This window comes from Stenella coeruleoalba, assembly GCF_951394435.1.
Source record: "Stenella coeruleoalba genome assembly, chromosome: 9".
Classification (NCBI taxonomy): Eukaryota; Metazoa; Chordata; class Mammalia; order Artiodactyla; family Delphinidae; genus Stenella; species Stenella coeruleoalba.
Window position 1 is genome coordinate 19,654,394 of NC_137155.1, and position 24,993 is coordinate 19,679,386.

The 24,993-nt window shown below is 42.6% G+C and overlaps 1 protein-coding gene across 4 annotated transcripts in view; it reads left to right on the plus strand.

Moving 5' to 3' along the window:
• Positions 1-24,993, plus strand: part of NAPEPLD (N-acyl phosphatidylethanolamine phospholipase D) — an 88,649-nt gene that overhangs the window by 29,360 nt on the left and 34,296 nt on the right. The window contains exon 1 of one of the 4 annotated variants that reach the window (XM_079931716.1): positions 14,046-14,745. The exons of 1 other annotated variant lie outside the window; for it this stretch is intronic. In XM_079931716.1, the coding sequence (XP_079787842.1) occupies positions 14,507-14,745 (239 nt within the window). In that variant the 5' untranslated portion in view covers positions 14,046-14,506. Of the gene's footprint in view, positions 1-14,045; positions 14,746-15,006; positions 15,205-22,072; positions 23,478-24,993 lie in introns of those variants that run through there. 2 more of the 4 variants (XM_079931719.1, XM_079931717.1) reach the window with 2 other exon arrangements.

Consider the following 24,993-nt stretch of genomic DNA (forward strand, 5'->3'; position numbering starts at 1 on the left):
TTAGTCTCCATGAAGCAGAGGTTGCTATAGCTACTGACTGGACATTCAAAAATAGACTGTCCTGAGGTGGTTGGCTTTCAACCCTAGCTGAGAGACTGCTGGGTACAGGGTTGTAAGAGGAGATTCAGATATCATCGAGGTTTGTCAGGATTTCCAAGCCTTGATGCACATCAGAATCACCTGGACAACTCGTTAACATAGATTATGGAGAGTATAGCATACAGGTTAAAAGTGCAGATCTGGAGCCAGACAGCTTATGTTCAAGTCTGGCTGAGCCCCCGAATGGCTAGGTGACCTTGGGCAAGTTCCTTAACCTCTCTGTGCCTCAGTTTCATTGTTGATAGTTGGTGATGACAATAATAGTATTTACCTCACAGCACTGTTAAGCAAGTTAAATGAGTAACTGCTTGTAAAATGCTTAAAACAGTGCATGGAACATAGTAAACACTGTTAGTGTTAGTTGTTGTTATTACCAAAACCTCTCCTGGGTGAGGCCTATCTGTTTGTATTTGAAACATACTTTCCCAGTGATCTTAATGCAATCAGCTGTTCTTATCCATAGACATCTGGGAAACCACTGAAGTCTATGATTCTTGCTCTTTGGGAGTTGGGTAGCTTCCTGTAGACCAACCCAAGAGTGAATCTCAGACTGTCATTGCAAATCGGGGACAGTCCCTGAATCCTAAGCTCACTACGGTTGTGTTGGACATCCTCTCAGAAGTCCTTATCCTTCCACAGAAGAACTAGGTTGTAGGATACAATACAGATCTTGTTTTTATTGTATTTTTTAAAGGAATAAATAAAACCTAATCCACAGTCAAAGTTTCGCCTTAATGATGGCACAGAACATGACAGGGGCTGTAGGTTAATCTGAATTTCTAAGAAGCATTGTAATTTCCACTAATCTCCCCCTCAGTGTTCATTTACATCATAAACCTATATTTCATTTCTGGCCTGGATCCATGTAGGCAGTCCTTAGGGCTCTAGCTTTGCTCTCTCTGACTTCAAGAACTAAAACAAAGAGGAGATCCATGAAGATGGAGGAGAAGAGGGCGTAGATTTCACCTCCCTCCACGAACAAGTCAAAAATACATCTACGTGTGGAACAGTTCTCACTGAAAACTTACTAGAAACAGAAGGACCCCCGTACAACCAAGGCTGTAAGAAGATCCACACGTAATCCAGTAGGAAGGGAAGAAAAGCAATTGTGTCAGGATCCATGCCCCTGGGAGGGGACTCAGAAAAAAAGGGAGATTGCACAGGCAGACACCTGCCCTGGGGTGTGAGTGGTGAGAGCCGCAGATTGGATGCACAGGTCCTGGGGTCCTACGAAGGGGAGATGAGCCCCTCTGGCTGGTTGGAGGACTGCCAAGACTAACAGAGTCTGTGGGAAGCCTGGACTCCACGCATGAGGAGCGTGCATGCTGGCTTGCCCTCGGGTGGAGAGAAGTCTGCTCTAATGGCCCCCAGGTTTCTGTGACCTCACTCCACGCCACAGCACAGCACTGGATTTGGGGTGGCCACGACCAGGGAGAAGACTTGATCATGGGACACAGATGTGACCCGGACCCAGGGCAGAGCCTAGGTGGGGCAGTGATGGCTCTCCTTAGCGCTAACTCAAGCCGTGTGTCAGAAGCATCCCAAATCGCTGATGGCAATCGCTCGACCATAGCTCACACACTGAGAGTCCATGTGGGCCCCACCTGCCCTAATAATGAGTCATCAGAAAAAGTTTTTTTAAAATCCTGTTTAAAATCACATCAAAAACAGTAAAATACCTAGGAATAAATTTAGCCAAGGAGGTGAAAGACCTATACTCTGAAAACTATAAAACACTAATGAAGGAAAGTGAATATGATACAAAGAAGTAAAAAGATGTCCCACGCTTTTGTACTGGAAGAATCAAAATTGTTAAAATGACCATACTACCCAAAGCAGTCTACAGATTTAAGTCAATTCCGATCAGAATACCTGTGACATTTTTCACAGAACTAAAACGAATAATCCTAAAATTCGTATGGAACCACAAAAGACCAAGAATTGCCAAAGCAATTATGAAAAAAAAAGAACAGAGCTGGGGCAATCACACTGCCTGGCGTCAGACTACTACAGAGCTACAGTAATCAAAACAGCATGGTACTGGCACGAAACCAGACACATGGATCAATGGAACAGAATAGAGCCCAGAAATAAACCCCTATGCCTATGGTCAATTAATCTATGAAAAAGGTGCCCAGAATATACTATGGAGAAAAGATAGTCTTTTCAATAAGTGGTGCTGGGAAAACTGGACAACTACATGTAAAACAGATTAGAACATTTCCTCTCACCATATACAAAAATAAATTCTAAATGGATTAAAGACCTCAATGTAAGATCTGAAACCGTAAAATTCCTAGAAGAGAACATAGGCAGAGGACTCTCTCACATAAATCATAGCAATATTTTTTTGGATCTGTCTCCTAAGACAAAAGAAATAAAAGGAAAAAGAAACAAATGGGACCTAATTAAACTGAAAACCTTTTGCACAGCAAAGGAAACCATTGATAAAATGAAAAGACAACCTTTGGAGTGGGAGAAAATATTTGCAAATGATATAGCCAATAAGGGGTTAATATCCAAAATACATAAACAGTTCATACAACTCAATATCAAGAAAACAAACAACCCAATCAAGAAATGGGCAGAAGACCTGAATAGACATTTTTCCAAAGAAGACATACAAATGGCTAACAGGCACATGAAAAGATGCTCAGTATCACTAATTATTAGAGAAATGCAAATCAAATCCACAATGAGATATCACCTCGCATCTGTCAGAATGGCCATCATCAAAAAGACCACAAATAACAAATGTTGGTGAAGATGTGGAGAAAAGGAAACCTTTGTACACTGTTGGTGGGAATATAAATTGGTGCAGCCACTATGGAAAACAGTTTGGAGTTTCCTCAAAAACTAAAAACTAGGGCTTCCCTGGTGGCGCAGTGGTTGAGAGTCCGCCTGCCGATGCAGGGGATGCGGGTTCATGCCCCGGTCCCGGAAGATCCCACATGCAGCAAAGCGGCTGGGCCTGTGAGCCATGGCTGCTGGGCCTGCGCGTCCAGAGCCTGTGCTCCGCAACGGGAGAGGCTACAACAGTGAGAGGCCCGCGTACTGAAAACAAACAAACAAAAAAGCCAAAAAAAAAAATCTAAAAAATAGAACTACCGTATGACCCAGCAAGTCCATTCCTGGGTATATATCTGGAAAAATGAAAACACTAATTTGAAGAGATACATGCACCTCAGTGTTCATAACAGCACTCTTTACAATAGCCAAGATGTAGAAGCAATCCAAGTGTCCATCAAGAGATGAATGGATAAAGAAGATGTGGCGCATATATATATATATACACACACACACATTGCGTGTGTGTATATACACATACAATGAAATACTACTCAGCCATGAAAAAGAATAAAATTCTCCCATTTGTAGCAATGTGGGTGGACCTAGAGAATATCCTGTTGGCAAAATAAGTCAGACAGAAAGGCAAATACTACATGGTATCACTTATATGTGGAATCTACAAACAAAACAGATGAATGTATATAGCAAAACAGAAACAGACTCACAGACAGCAAACAAACTAGGAGTTACCAGTGGGGAGAGGTGCAAATAGGGGTATGGGATTGATAAAACTACTGTGTATAAAGTAGGTAAGTAACAAGGATATATCTTACAACACAGGAAATTATAGCCATTATTTTCTAATAACTTTTAATGGAGTACAATCTGTAAAAATACTGAATCACTATGCTGTACACCTGAAACTAATATACAATTATAAATTAACTATTTTTTTTAAGAAGAATTGAAACAGAAGAGGAACTCTCCAACAGACACAGGCCTGGCTCTTACATCCACATCTTACTAGCTTTGTGCCCTCAGGAAAGTTAATTAGCCTCTCAAAATCTTAGCTTTGTCCTCTATAAAAACAATATAATAATGCTTAGTGCCTGAGTTTGTTATGAGGATTAAATAAGATTTGTAAAGCCCTTAGCATAGTGTCTGGTACATGAAAAAGGTACAGTAAGTGGTGCCTTTAATAAGCTGAATCTCAAATGTAAAATTCTAAAATGACACAAGTATATGGAATGAAACAGCAAAGGAACATACAGAGATGACTACATCATAAAGAGAGAGGCAATGGGGCTTCCCTGATGGCGCAGTGGTTGAGAGTCCACCTGCCGATGCAGGGGACGCGGGTTCGTGCCCCGGTCTGGGAAGATCCCACATGCCGCGGAGCGGCTGGGCCCGTGAGCCATGGCCGCTGAGCGTACGGAGCCTGTGCTCCGCAACGGGAGAGGCCACAACAGTGAGAGGCCCGGGTACCACACACACACACACAAAAAAAGAGATGCATGATCAAGGACACATTGTAAATTATCATCAGTCTATATATTGTGAAAAGACTTCATAGGTTTTCTAAGGTGTGTGGAAATGATAACCTCATTTCCACTTTAAGGAGGTTTTCTGAGTACGTTTGTCCTTTGTCCTTTCCATCAAGAAGATGGAAGACATATCCAGATCACTCAAGGAGTAGGGGGAGGGTATTTCTTATGCCTAAGAAAGAACACTGAATGTAGACGGTTTTATGAGTTGTTACTCAGAATGGTCTATAAGGCCAGAGTTGTTAACTAGCTACCATCAAATTCTAAAGTTGTAGCCTCTGCCTAGGGGCACACGAGGATGCAAAGCTGACAGATCATACATGGCTGCCTGCCATCTGCCCCAGTTAAGAGCTTCTAATCAGCAGATTGCTGTGCAAGGTAGCTCGTACTGATAACTCCACTTAAAAACTGACTTTGAAGCAAGGTCAAGAGAGATGCTAGATTGCATGTACAATGAGTATCTGAGGACAGCCTTGAACTAAATCATCGCACACATCAGACTCAGCTTTTTCTCCAAGGCTCTGAAAGTCTTGTAGAAACATAAATTTCCTGTCCTCTTGTACTTCTTTTCCATCTCTCCCCACATCCCTCTCCTGCCCAGTCCCAAGTAGGCTCTGCAGAATTCAGGGAATCATCATTCATTTATTCGGTCCACAGACACAATAGGAGTGTCTGCTGTGTGCCGAGCACAGGAGTAGGTGCTAGAGGTATACGTATGGATCAGGCAGAGTGTCTGCATGTGAGTAGCCCACATTCTGGTTTGGGAACCAGAAATGGAAACAAAGAGTCATACTCTAATTTGCTACCTGCTTTAATAGTTCTCTGACAGCACCAAGGCAGAGATGACCATTCTGCTTTGAGAAGGTGGGAGAGCTCCGCAAAGGTGGTGATTCTTGATTTGAGGGATGAGCCTGCGTGCTCAGGGGTGAAGCCAGGGAAGATAAATTCTTTTTTTTTAAATAAATTTATTTATTTTATTTTATTTATTTTTGGCTATGTTGGGTCTTCGTTGCAGTGCACACGCTTCTCATTGTGGTGACTTCTCTTGTTGCAGAGCATGGGCTCTAGGCAAGCGGGCTTCAGCAGTTGTGGCACGCAGGCTCAGTTATTGTGGCACACGGGCTTAGTTGCTCCGGGGCATGTGAGATCTTCCCGGACCAGGGATCGAACTCGTGTCCCTTGTATTGGCAGGTGAATTCTTAACCACTGTGCCACCAGGGAAGTCCCAGGGAAGATAATTTCAAGCAGAAGAAGCAATGTGTGCAAAAGCTCGGATGTGTGTGTGGTTGACATGCAGGCTTCGTGGTGGACAGGGAGGCTGGAAAGGTTGGCTGGAGAGCGATTGTAACAGCAGTAACATGTGAATGTGAAATTCGGAGGGAAACCATGTTTTGCTACAGCTCCGAATTTTAGAATTGGAAGGGATCTTAGTGATTGTGCAGGTTAACCTCACAGAGGCTCAGGGTGCTTAATGACACGTTCATGGCAGGACCAGAAGCAATCTGTCAGGAGGGGAAAAAATTTCCCACTTCCCCTTTCAGTTCTTTTGGCTGGTTGAATAATTAAAATGACATAAGACAGATTAACAAGAGAAAAAAAAGAAATTTAATTATGAACATACAGGGAATCCACAGGAAATTCCAAAGAACCAAGTAAAATGAGGTATATATGTCATCCTGGACCAAGGAGAAGGGAGTAGGGGTCTGGGACTTCAAAAGTAAAGTAAATTCATAGGAAGAATGAAGAGAGCAAATGTTTAGTATCAATAAATAAATGTTTGCTGGGCCAAACCAACAATGCGACACAAAGGGGAATTTTAATAGGCTTTGCTAGGTTCCTCCCTTGTCTACCACACCTAGTTCATATTATACTATAGATACCTCTGGTGATGGTTCTTTCCTGGAATAGGCCCTCTATCTAAATCCTTTTAGGCAGTTAAGTGAGAGTTGCAGAGAAAAACTTCCCGAGTCTTCTGTTCCTTCCTCACGCCAAGAGACACATTTTGGTTTGGTAAATTTTGCTTCCCTACCAATATCTCCCAACACTAGGACTTCTGCTCCTTTCTCTGAATCTTCCAACCATGACTCCTAGCACCAGCCTGGAAATTTGATCCTCTGAATCCTGGAAATTGGGTCTTTCAGAGCTCAACCTGGAAGTCACAGTATAGAGTTTAGACATGTGTGTCTACTCATGAGTGTTATGTTAATGGACAAATATTATATATATATATATATAGTTATAGTTATCACAGTTCAAAGACTGCTTAAAGGAGAATGTGTTGGTTTTCCATTGCTACTGTAACAAAGTACCTTAAATTTGGTGATTTATACACATTTATATATTTTCTTATGGTTCTGGAGGCCAAAAGCCAAAATCATTTTCACTGGGCTAAACTCAGTGTGTCAGCAAGGCTGGTTTCTTCCAGAGGCTGCACACCTTCCTTGGCTGTGACTGCATCACACCAATCCCTGCTGCTGTTGCCACATTGCCTTCTTTTTTCTTTTTTTAAAATATTTATTTATTTATTTTTGGCTGCATTGGGTCTTTGTTGCTGTGCGTAGGCTTTCTCTAGTTGCGGCAAACGGGCCTACTCTTCGCTGCAGTGTGCAGGCTTCTAATCATTGCGGTGGCTTCTCTTGTTGCGGAGCACGGGCTCTAGGTGCGTGGGCTTCAGTAGTTGTGGCACAAAGGCTCAGTAATTGTGGTGCACGGGCTTAGTTGCTCCATGGCATGTGGGCTCTTCCCAGACTCTAGGCATGTGGGCTTCAGTAGTTGTAGCGCGTGGGCTCAGTAGTTGTGGCCCACGGGCTGTAGAGCACAGGCTCAGTAGTTGTGGTGCACAGGCTTAGCTGCTCTGCGGCATGTGGGATCTTCCCGGACCAGGGATCGAACCCGTGTCCCCTGCATTGGCAGGCAGATTCTTAACCACTGCACCACCAGGGAAGTGCCTTGCCTTCTTCTCTCTTTGACCTTCTACCCTCCCTCTTCTAAGGACCCTTGTGATTACATTTAGGGCCCACCTGGATAATCCAGGCTAATCTCCCCATTTTAAGATCCTTGATGACATGTGTAAGTCACTTTTGCCACATAGGTAACATTCACAGATTCTGGGGCTTAGGAGGTGAATATTTTCTGGGGAAGAGAGGATTCTTCAGTTTACCACAGAGAGCAGTATTCTTTGTTCTTGAATTGGAAGCAGATTACACACACCTCTTTGTGGCTGGAGATTTGGGAATTTAGGGGTAGCTGGGAAGGACTGGGACAAGTAACCCTCATTAGTTGCTCAGCCTCTAGACAATCAGATACCAGAGGGGTTTGGGGGGAAGAAGGCCAGAAGAAGTCTTTTCTCTCCCTGCCCATAATACATGCCATCCAAGTTGAATTAACATTGTGCTGGAAATGTGGTTGGCAATTTAAAAAGGGTTAAGGGACTCCTGAAAATTTTTTCGCTGAATCACTGATGGTAGAGCCACGTGACTAGCTGAGTCAACTGTTTTACAGATGCGGGAGGTTCATAGTTTTTGATCCTGGATTGGCTGTGTGTACAGTTCGGGACATGCTGAAGACTGTTCTGAGTCTTTTACCCTTAGACCCAGGTAAAAAGCCCTGTGCTTGAGAGCCCACTCTGGCCTCCTTTGGCTGTACCTCTCCTCGGGTGTGCCACAGGGACCTGTCTAAATGCTCTCCAGGTACCCAGGAATTTGGAGTCCTGCCAAAATGCTCCCAAGCTTGCTTCCAGGGCGTGCACGAACCTCTTCCCCATGTCCATCCTCCTGAGGTCAGGCAGCAAGGCCCATGGGTGGCCAAGGGGTGGCTCTTTGGGGAATGGAAGGAACTTAGATATGGGGAAGGGTTCATATGGGTAAGCTCCAGGCCATCACGGTACAGAGCAAAGCTCTGGAGCTGATATCACGGACCAAAGGCCAGCTCTCCCAGACGGATGGCCAGGGTCTGGTGGAGAACTCTGGGGAGGCTGAGAGCTCCAAAGAACCTGGGCTTCCTTGTCTTTATGAAGGTGTATTTTGTCAGGGTAGGAGGATCAAATGTTTTACTTAACCATGTGTCAGCTTGATTTATGACTTTTAAATAATTAGATATGTAGAATATGTCTCTTGTTAATACTCTTGCCTTGGGCTCTGTATATGCTAGTGGCAGGTCTGGCCAGAGCTACACTCACTGCTGTGAATAGCAACGCCTAAATCAGAGGTACCGCACACATTGCACAAAGCAGTGCAATGAAAGCATCATAATGTGAAGGAATCAAGTCAAGTTTCTTTGGGCGGCAAACTGAATGTAAAAAGAAGTTCAATTAATCCAACAAGTCATTAGGAAAGTATCTATCTTAGGGCCCAACCTTCATAAGATAGAATATTTAGTTAGCTAGGGTGAAGGGGATAAATAAGACTTAATGCCTTCAACATTAACAGTCAGTTTCTGGTGTTTAGATTTTGGAAAATATTTGATTCTATATTCTAAATTCCAATCTTTTGTTGTAACTGTGCAGTTCAGTTGCATGGGAACCCAAAATAACATTAGCAGAAAAGTACGAGAACAAAGAATGAGTGATATTTCACAATCAGTGTGCCCAGAAGACTTCCCTCAAGTCATATTCTTTGAACCACTTAGGTGTAGGAGGGCTCCTCTCTCATTGGAAAAAACCACGGCGGGTCTTCCCATATTCTTCTGGTTAATTTGTCAGTGGATTCCTCCTGACAGTCTAATAAGGATTAAAAATTGAAGTCTATATTCAACACAAGCAGTGTTTTTAAAGTTAAAACTGGTGTTTTAAAAGTTAAATGAAGAATAAACTCAAATATAAAAGTTCAAAAAACCCCTGGAAATCTAATAATTTTTCTTAATCACAAAATACATATGTATTGGTGACTTTGGTTTCCTCTTTCACTTTTCCTTTTTAAATGCATCTAAAGTTTCATGATTAAAAATAGTCTAACACAGAGGTCAGCAAACTTTTGGTAAAAGGTCAGATAGTAAATATTTTAGGCTTTGTGGGTCATATGTCTCTGTTGCAACAACTCAGCTCTGCCCCCTGCAGTGCAAAAGTAGTCAGGTGATATGTAAATGAGTTAATGTGGCTTTATGTCAATAAAACTTTTTTATGAACCCTGAAATTTGAACCTTACGTAATTTTCAGGTATTGCAAAATATTATTTTTGATTTTTTTCCCCCAACATGTAAAACTGTAAAAAAGTCATTCTTAGCTCACAGGCCATACAAAAACAGGTGGCAACCTAAAACTATAAAACTACTGAAGAAAACAGAAGAAAAACATGACATTTGACTTGGCAATGATTTCTTAGATATGAGAGTAGAAGCACAGGAAACAAAAGTAAGAATAGACAAATGGGTCTCTATCAAACAAACTTCAGTGCATCAAGGACACAGCTAATGGAGTGAAAAGGCAACCTATGGAATGGAAGAAAATATTTGCACATCATACCCAGAATATAAAAAGAATCATATAACTCAACAACAAAAAATCAAATAACTCAATTTAAAAATGGGCAAAGGACTTCAATAGACATTTCTCTAAAGATGATATATAAATGGCCAGCAAGTATACAAAAAGATGTTCAAGATTCCTAATCATCAGAGAAATACAAATCAAAATCACAATGAGATATCACCTCATACCCATTAGGATGGCTAATATCTAGAAAACAGAAAATGACAAGTGTTGATGAGGATATGGAGACATTGAAACACTTGTTTGGTGTTGGTGGAATTGTAAAATGATGTAGCCACTATGGAAAGTATTGAAAATTTAATAAACGGAAACCTCAATTAAATAGAGTTGGGAGAGCAGAAGGGAGAGCTCTCTCACCCTGCAATGATAGTAGAGCTCAACAGGAAGAAGGAAGACTCTACTTTCTACTTTCCTGACAAGGATTCAGCCAATGAGAAGTCATGGACTCTCTGTTTACTGAGCCCTCCCAACTTCCTTTTCTCCTCTATAAAAGTGTGCTCCTTCCCTTGCTATACGGAGACTTGCACATGGCTCACCATGGTTGCAGACCCTGAACTGCAGTTCTCTGCTGATACCGAGTCCATCTTTGCTGGAGAAATATCTGGCAGTCTATTTGTTTCAGATCAATAAAGCAGTATTGAGGTTCCTCAAAAAAGAGAATTGCCATATGATCTAGCAATCCCACCTCTGGGTATATGTTTGAAAAAATGGGAGGCAGGGTCTTGAAGAGAGATTTGCACACGCATGTTCATAGCAGTACCATTCACAGTAGTTAAGAGGTGGAAGCAACCCAAATGTCCATTGATGGATGAATGGATAAATAAAATATGGCAAATGGAATATTATTCAGCCTTAAAGAAAGGAAGAAAATCTTGTCACGTGCTGCAATACAACATGGATGAACCTTGAGAAGATTACGCTAAGAGAAGTCAGTCACAAAAAAAACAAATACTGGATAATTCCATTTGGATGAGGTATTTAAATAGTCAAATCCACAAACAGAAAATAGAATGGTGGTTACCAAGGCCAGGGGGTAGTGGAAGAAGGGGTATTGTTTAATGGGTATAGAGTTTTAGATTTGCAAGATGAAAAAATTCTGGAGATCTGTTTCCCAACAATGTGAATATACTTAATGCTACTGAACTGTGCATTGAAAATTTACCACCTTAACCATTTTTATGTTATGTGTTTTTTACCCCAATACAAGAAGTGAAAAAGTATCACTATAATATACATGTTGAGGACTTTATATTCTGGAAAAAAAAATAGTTTGAATCAAAAACAAAACAAACCAGGGGGCAGGCGAGATTTGGCCCTCAGGTCAGATTTTCCTGACCATTGGCCTAATGTAATCCAACTCCCCCTGTAATCGGCATGCTGTCTTCACATATTTTCCTCCAAAATCTTGAGTCACCAAATGTTACAACTGCAAGTGGCCACGGAAACTCAGTCATTTTGGAGGGTAGGAGTGGGGGCCTGGTGAGGTGGGAAGGGTATTTTCCAAGGTCGAAGAGGTAGTTAATGGCAGAGCACTGATTTAGAAGTTAGCTGCCTTATTGCTTTTCGGAGTTATCTGTAGATTGTTAATGATCATGCAAATAAATTTTGATTTAACTGGAGGTGAACTCAGTAGTTAACTGAATTCCACAGGTGCTGCTATAAATACACATTGAATTAAAGCCCTCTAGTAAGTAGTCACGCTGTGCTCTAGTCCTCTGTGCCTTTTGGCCTGGAGCTGGGAGAGGAAAGGACAGTACTGATTGCAGAACTCACTTTACAGATGAGCTGTTGTGCTAAAATTGGTTTATATGTGGTTTCCCAGAAGTAATTTAACTAACATTTTGTGAAGTATTTAAAATAAGCTCATTTGGGACTTCCCTGGCAGTCCAGTGGTTGGAATTTCACCTTCCAATGCAGGGGTTGCGGGTTCGATGCCTGATTGGGGAGCTGGGATCCCACATGCCTCGCAGCCCCCCCAAAAAAAGAAAAACCCAAAACATAAAACAGAAGCAATGTTGTAACAAATTCAATTAAGACTTTAAAAAATGGTCCACATCGAAAAAATCTTAAAAAAAATAAATAAAATAAGCTCATTTAATACTAGTCTCCAGAAATGTTACCTTGGCCACCAGCCACTTTAAGGGAACTGTGTAAATTTGCCCCTCTTCTTTACAGCATTAATTAACATTTAAAAATGAAGTAATGTTAAAACAAATTCAACTGAGTAAATTTTAAAGATCTTATAGGCTTTTTTCAATGATACATGAATTGGGCAGCATCTCATTTAGCAGACAGAAAGAAGCTCCAATGAGTTGTACAAAATGAAAGACCTTTACAGGCAGAAGGGAGTGGACCAGGAAGTTAAAATAGCAGAAAGTGGATTGGTTGTGACAGGTCACTTTCCTTTAGGGGATGGCACGGGCCTATCAGGCCGATTAACTAGTGCTGACCAGGTGATTCCTGATTGACTGATTTAAGATTCCTATTCTGGGAGAGGGTGACATTCTGAGTCTCCATTTGGTGATGTGGAGCTTAGCATAAGTGACTCCATTTTAGGCCTGTTGTTTTAACAGTGACAGTTTAAAAGACAAACAGTTATATGCTGAATGCCTGACTTCCTAGGGGTGGCGTAAGAAGGAAGGACAAATAAAACCCAGTTCAGCAGGTCAGGATCTAAAATTAAACCATGAGTGAAAGGCACAGTGTTCATTCTGCTCTGTACTGTGAAGCAGGGCAAGCTAGAGGTTTTACCTGGAGTGATAGAAATTGTTTTACTAAACAGCTTTTCATTGTCTAGAAAAATTAAGCTTTGGAAGTCAAGTAGAAATTACAACACAATCCATAAAGTTTATGTAGTAAACTACATAAAAGTTTATGTTTAGAAAGCATAAACATTAATTAATACAGCTTCAATTATAATCTCTGTGTTGTACTAAAAGGTTACTATTCATTCCTCCTAGACTTTCCTGGTCTACATAAATGTGCTTATCAAAAGCACCTGGTCTCAGTGAAAAACAAGCTGTAAACATTTGTCTCCATTTATCTGTAAGTTTGTAGAGAAGAGTTATCAAGCGAACGTTTCAAATTGCTTCTTAAACAACATAATAAGCAAATGCAATGCATGAGCCTAGGCAGTTAATAAGCCTAGTTCAGAAAAAAAAGGCTATAAAAGTCATTCTTGGGACAATCACACAAACTTGAAACTGGACTGAACATTAAATGGTATAAGGGAATTGTTTCCTTAGGTGTGCTAACGGTATTGTGATTGAGGCGAACGTCCTTTCTTTAGAAGAGGCAGGCTGAAATATTTAGGGGTGATTGATTTTGTTGTCTGCAATTTATTCAAACGGTGTAACAAAAAGGCATCTCTATTTTCTGTATGTTTGAAAATCATCATAAAGAATTGCGGTGAGGGGAACAGAGGGCATCTTTTTAAAGTTCCTTAGCCAAGAGCATTGTGAAGACCTCCTTAGCTAACAGTAGCTTCAATGTACAGTTTGGGTTTGTAGCGCTGTGTCTTTTTTTTCCTGTTGCACCTGAGGTACCACTGAGTGAGTGCAGTCTCAGCCCAGCCCACGAGCAAGCAAGCAGCTCTTAATCACACTTAATAAGATTCAGCAAAGGCCGCAAGCTACCCTGCGGGGGTGAAAGTCCATACCTGGCATAATCTTCTTTACATTCCTACGCTATTACACTAGCACGGTCACTTTCAAATTGCAAAACAGTTCGGTTTGCATTTTCCACCAGTCCTATCTGCATTCGCAGTCCCAGACAGAGGGCATTTCTTTCTGGCCCGTGGACACACCCCCGAGGACTCTTATAGAGGAATCTCTTTGCCCAGCCACCCATTATTGAATTCTATTTCCATCTGTCTATTCTTAAATTACTTATTGAAACAGTAAATTTCATCCTGTAGTTCAAAAAGGAAAACCTGGGAAAAGCTGGGAATCATAATTTGGTGCTCTGTTGTCATCATCCTGAGATTTTTTTAAAACAAATTTAGATGAGAACTGTGTATACCAGGAAGCTGTGACATCTTTTTAATAATGAGCACAGACCGTGACAAGGCAATGCTTGCCATGAATATTCAATACCTACTGTACAGACTTCAAATTAGTTTGGTTTCTTCGCTACGAGGCTCGTGGCACCATAGGTTGTAAGTATCCTGCTACCAGGTGCTGGTCTACTACGATCACGCAGGCTACGAGAGGCCCCCAAGATCCCATTTAATTTTAGCAATTAGGGAGGGTGTTCTAGAAGCTGTTCACGCGATCTGAAATTTAGCTTCTGGGTCTAGGACAGGACAGCAAATTTGGTGTCAGAAGGGCTCGCGCAGAGTGCGAGAGAGGCACGGGCCCGGCTAGGAAGGGCGAAACGTGCCGCGGCGCCGCCAACAAGGCCTCGGAGCCGGGGCCTGGGAGGGGTGGGCGGCCATCTTGATAAAGGTCTGAGCGGCGGACGGCGCGGGGCTGACGCTGGCGGGGCTGCCAGATTCGAAGGACACAATGAGTGAGTGACCGGGCCACGTGGAGCGGAATCTAGCTCGGCCAGGGCCCCGCGCGGCGTGGGGGCGCCCAGTGGGCCTCGGATGCGGCGCCGGCTCGCCCCCAGGATGGTGAGGCGGCGAGCGCTGAGGCGCTGCCTGCAGCTGTTAACGCCCTCGGCGGAGCCGGCGCTGCGGGGCCGGGGGCGGAGGAACCCGGGCGCCGGCCACCGTCGCCCTTTCCGCTGCGCTGGCGCGCTGTGTCCGGCGGCGCTGTGGCCCGTGGCCGAAGAGCAGCAGCAGAGGCGGCGGCGGCGCGCGCGCCCGACCGACCATCGCGTCAGGTGAGCCCACGCTCCGTGCCCGCTTCCCTGCCTCCCTGCCCCCCCCACCCCCCGCTAGCGCCCGCCTCCCTGCCCCCCCTCCTTGCCCCCCCCCCCCCCCCCCCCCCCCTCCAGCGCCTTTCCTTCGCCCGGCTCCGCTTGCTTCCTCTCGGTCTCTGGGTGGAACGGTCCGCACTCCCCAGCTTGGGGCTTTTTGGACTCTTCCGGGAGTAGAGCGGAATGTGGGTGGGTCCCTGCTCCCAAGCCCTGCCTCATCTCGGAGATGCTGCACTTGTGAGTGGCAGGGATTCGTTTGAATTTCCGCACTTCACGAGGTGCGGTAGCCCGCATCTCTGAGGCTGCCTGGATGAAGAGCCACATGATTTTTTTCGCTTGGGAGAGTAGCCGTCCCTGGGATTTGTTATAAGTCTAATCTCCTCTGCAAATCACGAGGTTGCATCTTCACCGATTGGAATACATGTGGGTGTATTTTTTGGTTGTACGTAAATGAGTGGGTGGACAACTTCCTTGGAGCAATTTATTTCTGCTTCACCTGTAGTATTTATTTCTAAAAATCCGTTCTACCAGGTTTCTCCCGTTTTATCTTAAACTAACCATGGAATGGAAATGAGCGAAAGATTGGAGCAAGGTGCGGCGAGGTGGTGGAAGCCGGCGCTTTCTTGAGTTTTCTGTTCGGTGGTCGTTTGTTTCTCAAATTGAATATTATTGCAGGCTTTTCAGACCAGGTATTCAGATAGTTTTTTTATTTTTCAGCTGTAATTCTGGTAGTTGAGATAAATACGCTTATACAGGCTCCCGAGTCTGAGATGCATCACATCTCAGTTGAACCTGGAAAATATTGAGTATGAGAAAAGTTAACCTTCAAAAAGTAGCTAGGTTTTCGGCCTTGTCTTTACTGCAGTTGTTCTATATATGTTGTAATATGACTCACCTGGTTTATTTTGGCTAATTAGCATCAAGTGTTTGCTATTTGATAATTCTAATTAAGTTAATGAGAAAGTCATTCCTGAGATACAGCTGTCCGGAAATTAAGAAATAATTTCCATCTTTGTTAAGAATGGATATCTAGCAGTTCCATTTCTATTTTCAGTTTCACTGGTTTTGATTTAGCTGCAGACGTCGATATCATTTAGAAAGAAGTTATGTAATCTTTAAAAAGATTACCTATTTCCCACAGTAGTCTGATTTTGTTGCAAGAAAATTTAGATCTGCTGGAGAAGAAATTTAGGGCCTGTTTAAAATGTAAGAGAGATATTGATTTCAATTCAAACTGTTAGTTAACTGAAGATATTGTCGCAATTTTCAGGTTTTATTTCATTACATTCTGCAGGCTTTCCTGCTGCAAGAATTTCATGTCTCCAAGGGATGAGAATAGTGTATTTCTCATACTCTTATCTTCCTTCACAATTTCAAATTGTACAGATTTCGTATTGCAAAATTTAATTTTTAAATTATTCAATTACAACTGACTGATATTTTAATGTAAGCATTCCGTCATCGGGTTTGGGTTTTGGTTATGCTTTAGATGATACAATCATCCTGTATGAAAAGGGTATTATGTTACTTTGAGTATCAGTGAGCTTGCGAAATTGGGGAAATTTTTAAGAACATGTTGTCCGTGTTTGACAAAGTACTATTTGCCTTTAATTGTGTTGTTTTATTCTGCTTTTTCATTGTAGTGGTAGATAGCTGTAGCTATGTTACCGGGCTGGCGTGGGTAGTGTCAAAATAGCTTCAACCGAGGAGGTCACCGGAAGACCCGGACCAGCAATCTCGGTCCTTGTGATAGCATGCAAAGAATTGCAGACTACCACTTACGGCTTAAGCACAACGCAGAGTTTTATTAAAGCATAATTACACTCTCAGAGGGAGAGCGGGCTGTTTCTAAGAAGTGAAGCCAGGAGCTCTTGTGCAGGCTTAAGGGTGTTTATAAGGAGCGCTCTGCGAGGAGGCGGGGCGCAATCGTGGGTGAGTGACAGGAGGTCATTATTTGATTGACAGCCCCGAGCTAGGTAACAAGTTCCTTATTGCGCATGCCCTTACCCTTGATTCGCTAAGAAAAGCCCAAGGGGGATGGCAAAACCACCTGCAGATTTTATTATAATGATGGTATAACGAGTTTGGTTTACTCTAGGTTACACGCCTGTCTAGTCTGGGCACGCACAGCCCGGGGAAGTCCCCTTGTGTTACTGTGCTCCCTCTTTATCAGGATAAATTGCTCGCCACAACACCATAGTTTCCCCCGTTCTGGGTGGAGTCAGGGGAGGGTCGTCAGATGGTCGGGGTGTAATTCCACTAGTCCCCTCTTTTCGCCACTGTCACCTCCTTGCTGCTAATGTCTAACTACCTAACAGATATAGTGGGTTTTTCCATTCCATTCTGCTCTTTTTTTTGTAAATTAGAATATGGCTGTAGCTGAAGGACTGTGTTGATCTGGGCATTTTAGATTGAAATGCATACAAATAAAAAATGTTTTCGTTGAAGTATTACTAGGGAAATGGATTGAGCACATAATTAATGGTTAACGAGCACCTTTATCCTGAAGGCCTGTGAGGGCATATGTAAAACTGGCATTAAAAAATCACCCATGTGATTTCCAGCATGAGAGTCAAGTAATGTGCTATTCTAACTGCTAGAATACCAAAAAATTCTACCTATCTATATCTATAGTGCTTTCATTGACTTGTCTTTTGAATTTAATAAGCATTTATTGTGTATTTAAATTTTTTAATACTTTATTTTTAACATCCTTATTGGAGTATAATTGCTTTACAATGGTTTGTTAGTTTCTACCTTATAACAAAGTAAATATTTTATTAACAGACTTTTGTGATAGATTATGTATGAACTCATATATCCCCAGGGGCAGTCTTGTTATGTCAGAGATAGTCTTTTGCCAACTCAGCTGGTTAAATAATGTATTATAACTTTATAATTTACAAAGCTCTTTCAAGTATTCTTGTATATATTTATATTTACTTTGGTTTTAGAGACGTACAATATGTGAGATTATTAATGCCCTTCCACCTATGAGGGAAACAGGAAACTGAGAGCCTGGGAGATTTTAGTAATTTACCCAGGGTTCCTTAGCACAACAGCCCTGGCCTTTGGCCCAGTACTTGTATGCACAGCTGCTGCTTATTAGAAAGGAGGTGGTACCAGCTGAAGCCAAGGTAATAGTGGTTGGGATCAGCAAACTTTGGTCAGCATCACAGCCATAAGTTGCAGCCCTAAACCTGTTGGGTGTGAATGGTAAGTACCACTGGCTATGGGGGCACAGGGCTGACATCTAGATGGATCAGCATAAATTCAGAAATGATTGAAAATCAACTCAGTATACGCCTGCTACCTAGAACAATTCACCTTTCCCCTCGGGGGCAGTAGATTTTCCTGTTTATCTAATTTGAGGGCCTTCCCAGATTTAAGGGACAGTAAAAAATGGCTGTAGACTTCTGTGCTTCTCTGTAATCTCAGTTATAAGAATGAAATGGTCAGAATATAGGAAAACCAAGCTTCCTCATTGTTCTGGCACCCCTTAAAATGGGCAGACACTTGATTTGCTTACAAAAGATCCTGTTGCTAGGAAAACTGGATGACAGAATAATTTGTTTTGAAAGTTGTTTTCTGTATTTTGAAGGTCTTTCAAACTACAAAGATGTTCGTTTTCTTTTCAAGTTACTGTGTTCATTCCTTTGGCTTCTTTAGAGAGTTAATGCAAAGTACTACTATCTGTATTGTGTTATTCTGTGGTTGAAGTAACTAATGATGGTTTAAAGAATTTCTGAGCTCGAAGTTCTTTTTTAAACTTGAGGCTAGTTTATCTGTTTATGAGCTAAACTAAGTGAAATACCCACCATGAGGTGAAATATATCATTTATCTCCCCATGCTGACCACATGCTGTTGGTTCTAAGTGTTTCTAGGCATAATTCAGGTGAGAAGATGGCTAATCAGCAGTCCAGGCTCCATCACCAGACAGAGCTGGACCCTTGGAGTGCCATGTACCTCTCTGCCCTGACTTGCTTCTCCTGTAAAAGAAAGGGGTCACAGTATGATGACTTGGGTCATGGAGTGTTCAAGTTAGAAAGGACCTTCGTATGCGGCTGGTCCAACCCCTTAACTTACAGATTTCCTGTTTCTACTTTTTTTTTTTTTTGGCTGCGTTGGGTCTTTGCTGCTGTGCACAGGCTTTGTCTAGTTGCGGCGAGCGGGAGCTACTCTTCATTGTGGTGCGCGGGCTTCTCATTGCGGTGGCTTCTCGTTGCGGAGCACGGGCTCTAGGGCGTGCTGGCTTCAGTAGTTGTGGCTCGCGGGCTCTAGAGCACAGGCTCAGTAGTTGTGGGACAGGGGCTTAGTTGCTCTGCTGCATGTGGGATCTTCCTGGACGAGGGCTCGAACCTGTGTCCCCTGCACTGGCAGGCAGATTCTTAGCTACTGTGCCACTAGGGAAGTCTCTCGTATTTCTACTCTTGCAAGAGTTTTTAGCCTCTCATGATGCCACAAAAGGGAAACGTCAAAATTAAATGTTTCCACCATTTCACAGAGATGAGGTACAGATCTTCCTGACTTACGATGGGGTTACATCTTCATAAACATGACTGAAGTTGAAAAGATCATAATTTGAAAATGCATTTAATACACCTAATCTATCGGACATCATAGCTTAGCCTACTTTAAGCATGCTCTGAACACTTACATTAGTCTACAGTCTGACACAAAGCCTGTTTTATAGGAAAGTGTTGTATATCCCATGTACTTTATTGAATACTATAGTAAAAGTGAAAAACAGAATGCTTGTAAGTGTATGGGTCGTTTACCCTGGTGATTGCTAGCCAGCGACCCCAGTCACCCACTGGGACCTGTGACTTGCTGCCTCTGCCCAGCAAGGGAAGAGAGTATCTTTTGGTTCACATATTACTAGCCCGGGAAAAGATCAAAATTCACAGTTCGAAGTAGTGTTTCTACTGAATGCATATCGCTTTTGCACCATTGTAAAGTCAAAAAATCATAAGTTGGACCATTGTAAGTCGGGGACCGTTCGTACTTTAAAATTCTTACTTGAAAGTCCATTCCTTTCTTATTCTTTCCTCATATAGTGTCTCAATTTTATATGTAGACAAACTGTCCATCGTGTGTAAATGTATGCGTGCCTTTCGGAGCCCATGTTTTAACTGGGTGAATGTGAATGCTGGAGCGTGTATCGAATATCATCACAGAAGAATTTGACATAAACGTCTGATGTTCTCGGCAACATTCTCTTGGTTAAGCACGATTATGTAGAGCTTTATAATTTCTTTTTGCTTAGCTGCCCAAATATCTTAAAATCATACTTTATAATAAAGCTCATCTCCAATTTAGTATACACTGCCCACATTTTGTTGAAGGCATTACTATGCATATATATGGTACCCTGAGGCTGCAGAGTGATCAATCTTTCAGGTTTTCCCAGAACTGAGGGCATTCCCAGGATATAGGACTTTCAGTGCTAAAACTGGGAAAGCCCCGAGGTGTTGATCCTCTTACCTGAAAGTCTCTTCATTGGACTTGATTAAAAATTCTTCCAGCTGGAAGGATAAAATGCCAGGTGGTTATATGCTGGATGAACTCAAAGGCATCTTTTCAAAGCAAGGAAAATATCTTCAAGGCCCCATGTGTATTTTCTGTTTATATGACTGAAATATAGGACTAATTTATTATTCTTTTCTGTGTAATTTTAAATGAAAATAATTTAGCAATTAAATAGGATAGTTACATCATTTGAAATCGCCGTGTAATATTAAAAGGGCAATTATAGGGCTTCCCTGGTTGCGCAGTGGTTAAGAATCTACCTGCCAATGCAGGGGACACAGGTTCGAGCCCTGGTCTGGGAAGATCCCACATGCCCCAGAGCAACTAAGCCTGTGTGCCACAACTACTGCGCCTGACTCTAGAAGCCCACGAGCCACAACTACTGAATCCCGCGTGCCTAGAGCCTGTGCTCTGCAACAAGAGAAGCCACTGCGATGAGAAGCCCACGCACCGCAATGAAGAGTAGCCCCTGCTCGCCGCAACGAAGACCCAACACAGCCAAAAAAAAATAAAATAAAATATAAATAAATAAGTACATTTATAAAAAGAAAAATAAGGGAACTGGTATTTATTGAGTGTCTACTAAGTGCTTTTTACTTTGAAAGGGGATAAAAGAGACATTGGAGAAAAAAGACATTGTTGAAAGCAAGAAAGGCTAGCCTTGTCACTGAGACCATACTGTTGGCTGTATGCAACTAACTTTAGAACCTAGGTATCTGTTTAAGATAAATTTATTGGATTTTCCGTGCATATTCAACATGATTAGTGGAAAGAGCATGAATTTTGCAGTCTGATCAACTTGGGTTGGATTTCCAGGTCCAACTGTTAACAGCCTTTTGACTTCAGGTAAATTATTACCCTCTGTGAACTTCTGGTATGTCACGTGTGACGTGAGGGTAATATCTATCTACCTTGAGGGAATGTTGTGAGGATTAAATGAGATAACGAATGTGTATAAAATGTCTGACACATATAGTGCTCAATAAACGATATACCTATAGTAGTCATGTGTGCTGCTCTGTGTACCCATGTTTGGATTAGGAAGGCGCTGTTTTTGGATAGTTACTTTGTGTGTTTTTATAGCTTCCCTAAACTTCCAAGTTATGGTCATTGTATCAGTTAGGATTAGTTTGGGGAGATCCAGAGTTGCAAGGTCCAGGCTTGGTACGTGGCCTCTGTCTGAAGTCCTAGTCGTCTACGCCATTCCTGGAAGTGGCCGTGATACTCATGGCTCAAGATGGCTCCAGGCAGCAGGATGCAGGAAGAATCCAGAATGCCTCCCTTTCCTATATAAGACTTCTACTTCGATCGCATCGGCCATCCCTAGCTGGAAGGTGTGGAAATGTAGTCATTAACTGGTGCATAGCTACCCTAAGTAAAACTGGTGTTCTGTTACTGAGGAGAAAAGGGGGATTAGATTTTATGGTAGGCATCTTCTGGTCTCTACCACTTTGTCACCACTTTACCACCATAGAATTCAACTACTGAAGTATTCCCTAAGATTTTTTGATTTTTATCTCCATAATTAGTAGACTTAGAGGGAATGCCCTTTGTTGAATTTTGTCTCATTGTCCTTTGGTTACTTTTGCTTCTCCTGTAATTTTATTCCCAGCAGATTCTCTCAGAAACAATTAACTCTGTCTCAGTGAAGAGTGATTAGGATTTAAGCTCCTGTTCATTTATTCGGTCAATAAATAGTTATTGAGCACTCATGATGTACAGGCTGCTGTGGGTTATCATAGACAATGGCAGTTATTACTGAGTGTGGTTCCTTTTTGTTTGGTTTGGCTTCTAGTTGGCATATAGTTGCTTGCAGTAGTACATCCAGTAGTAGATCCTTTGTATTTCTGTAGTGTCCATTGTAACTTCTCCTTTTTCACTTCTTTTTTTCTTTCTGTTTCTTTTTTGGCTGCACCATGCAGCATGTGGGATCTTAGTTCCCCGACCAGGGATTGAACCCAGGCCCCCTGCATTGGGAGCATGGAGTCTTAACCACTGGACCACCAGGGAAGTCCCTCCTTTTTCATTTCTAATTTTATTGATTTGAGCCCTCTCCCTTTTTTTCTTGGTGAGTCTGGCTAAAGGTTTATCTATTTTGTTTATCTTTTCAAAGAACCAGCTTCAAATTCTTTTATCTTTTCTGTTCTTTTATTTGTCTCTATTTTATTTCTGCTCTGATCTTTATGATTTTTTTCCTTCTACTAACTTTGGGTTTTATTCTTCTTTCTTTAGTTGCTTTAGGTGTAAGTTTAGGTTATTTGAGATTTTTCTTGTTTCCTGAGGTAAGACTGTATTGCTATAACTTCCCTCTTAGAACTGCTTTTGCTATGTCGCATAGGTTTTGAATCATCATGTTTTCATTGTCATTTGTCTCTAGGTAGGTATTTTTTGATTTCCTCAGTGATCCATTAGTTGTTTAGTAACAACGTGTTACTAAACGTGTTATTGTTTAGCCTCCACGTGTTTTTTTAGTTTTCTTTCTTTGTGATTAGTTTCTAATCTCATAGCGTTGTGGTCAGAGAAGATGCTTGATATGATTTCAATTTTCTTAGATTTACTGAGACTCACTTTGTGGCCCAGCATGTGATCAGTCCTGGAGAATGTTCCATGTGCACTCCAGAATGTGTATTCTGCTGCATTTAGATGGAGTGTTCTGTAAGTATCAATTAAGTCCATTGGTCGAATGTGTCATTTAAGCCCTCTGATTCCTTATTGATTTTCTGTCCGATGATCTGGATGGTAGTTCTTCTTGCTTCTGGCGTCTGCCCTCCGGTGGGTGAAGTTGGTCCAGGGACTTGTGCAGGCTTCCTGGTGGGAGAGACTGTTGCCTACCTGCTGGTGGGTGGAGCTGGGTCTTGTCCCTCTGGGGGGCAGGGCCGTGTCAAGGGGTGTGTTTATAGGCGGCTGTGGGGTCAGGACGACCTTAAGCAGCGTGTCTGCTGATGGGTGGGGCTATGTTCCCACCCTATTGGTTGTTTGGCCTGAGGCGTCCCAGCGCTGGATCCTGCAGGCTGTTGCTGGGGCCCGGGTCTCTGTGCCAAAATGGCAACCTCCACGGGAGCTCACGCTGTTGAATATTTCCTGGGGCCTCTGTCACCAGTGTCCTTGCCCTCACTGTGAGCCACAGCCGACCCCGTCTCCCCAGGAGACCCTCCAAGACCCGCAGGTAGGTCTGGCCCAGGCTTCTGTGGACTCACTGCTTTGCCCTGGGTCCCAGTGCACATGAAACCATGTGTGCACCCTCGAAGAGTAGAGTCTCTGCTTCCCCCGGGACTGTGTGGCTCCTGCACTCAAGCCCCACTGGCCTTCAAAGCCAAATGCTCTGGGGGCTCCTCCTGCCAGTGCCAGACCCCCAGGCTGGGGAGCCTGACATGGGGCTTAGAGCGCTCTCTTCTGTTGAAGCCCCTCTGTGATATAGTAATTTTCCAGTTTGTGGGTTGCCCACCTGGCAGGTATGGGATTTGATTATATTGTGAAAGCACCCCTCCTACCGTCTTGTTGTGGCTTCTTCTTTGTCTTTGGGTGTAGAATATCTTTTTTTGTAGGTTCGAGTCTTTTTGTCAATGGTGGTTCAGCAGTTAGTTGTGATTTTGGTGTTTTCGTGAGAGGAGATGAGCTCAAGTCCTTCTGCTCCGCCATCTTGTCTCCTGCCCATGAATTCACAATTTTATATTTGCCCTCCTATCTTTAGTAAAGAAAAGGGTCGTTTTAATACACTGCTAGATTACATAGCTAATGAAACTGTTTCAGTTCATTGAAATGTCTGCACAGGGCTTTGCAGGTTAAAATTAAACTGTCCTCCCCTCCCTTCGCATGCAGTACAGATTTCCCTTGAGAATGGTGTTAACCCCACAGGCGTTTAGGAGACTGATGGGAGGGCAGGTATGTCCCAAGCATGGGAAGTACACTGGATAATAAATAAAAGAGAGAATGTTCTGTGGGAGTTACGTGCACAACATGCATCGGCAAAGAAAATACTGCTTTGATTTTCCGTGAATTTCATTTTTAACTGAGTTTATTGACTGAACCAGTTTTGCTAAAAAGCTAAAGGAAAGCAAAGCAAACAGAAACTTAATATATAGTACCTAGGAGCACACTATAAAATGGTGTATTTCATCAGTTTTAAGACATTTTATTCCGGTTTTAACACCACCCATGTCAGGATGAATCATACAGTGCATGACATAATTATAGTTGATAACATTTTAACTTAGTGGCACATAAAATAACTGCCTTACAAATTCATGGTGTCTTAAATTGGTTGAAAATCAGTATAACGTAAAGATCTTCATCAAGTTTTGAACCTCCTTTTTTTTTTTTTTTTTGTTTTTTGCTTTTTGCGGTATGCGGGCCTCTCACTGTTGTGGCCTCTCCCGTTACGGAGCACAGGCTCCGGACGCACAGGCTCAGCGGCCATGGCTCACGGGCCCAGCCGCTCCGCGGCATGTGAGATCTTCCCAGACCGGGGCACGAACCCGTGTCCCCTGCCTCGGTAGGCAGACTCTCAATCACTGCGCCACCAGGGAAGCCCCACATAAGGAATTTTTTTAAAGGTTTGGCAGTAATAAGTAAAGCAAACACCTTTTCTATTTAGCAAGCAGTAATACTGGATTCTGAAATTGTATTTTGCAGGAAGAAAGTTTGAGCCTAATAGAGACATTGTTATAAGTTTGAGGAAATTT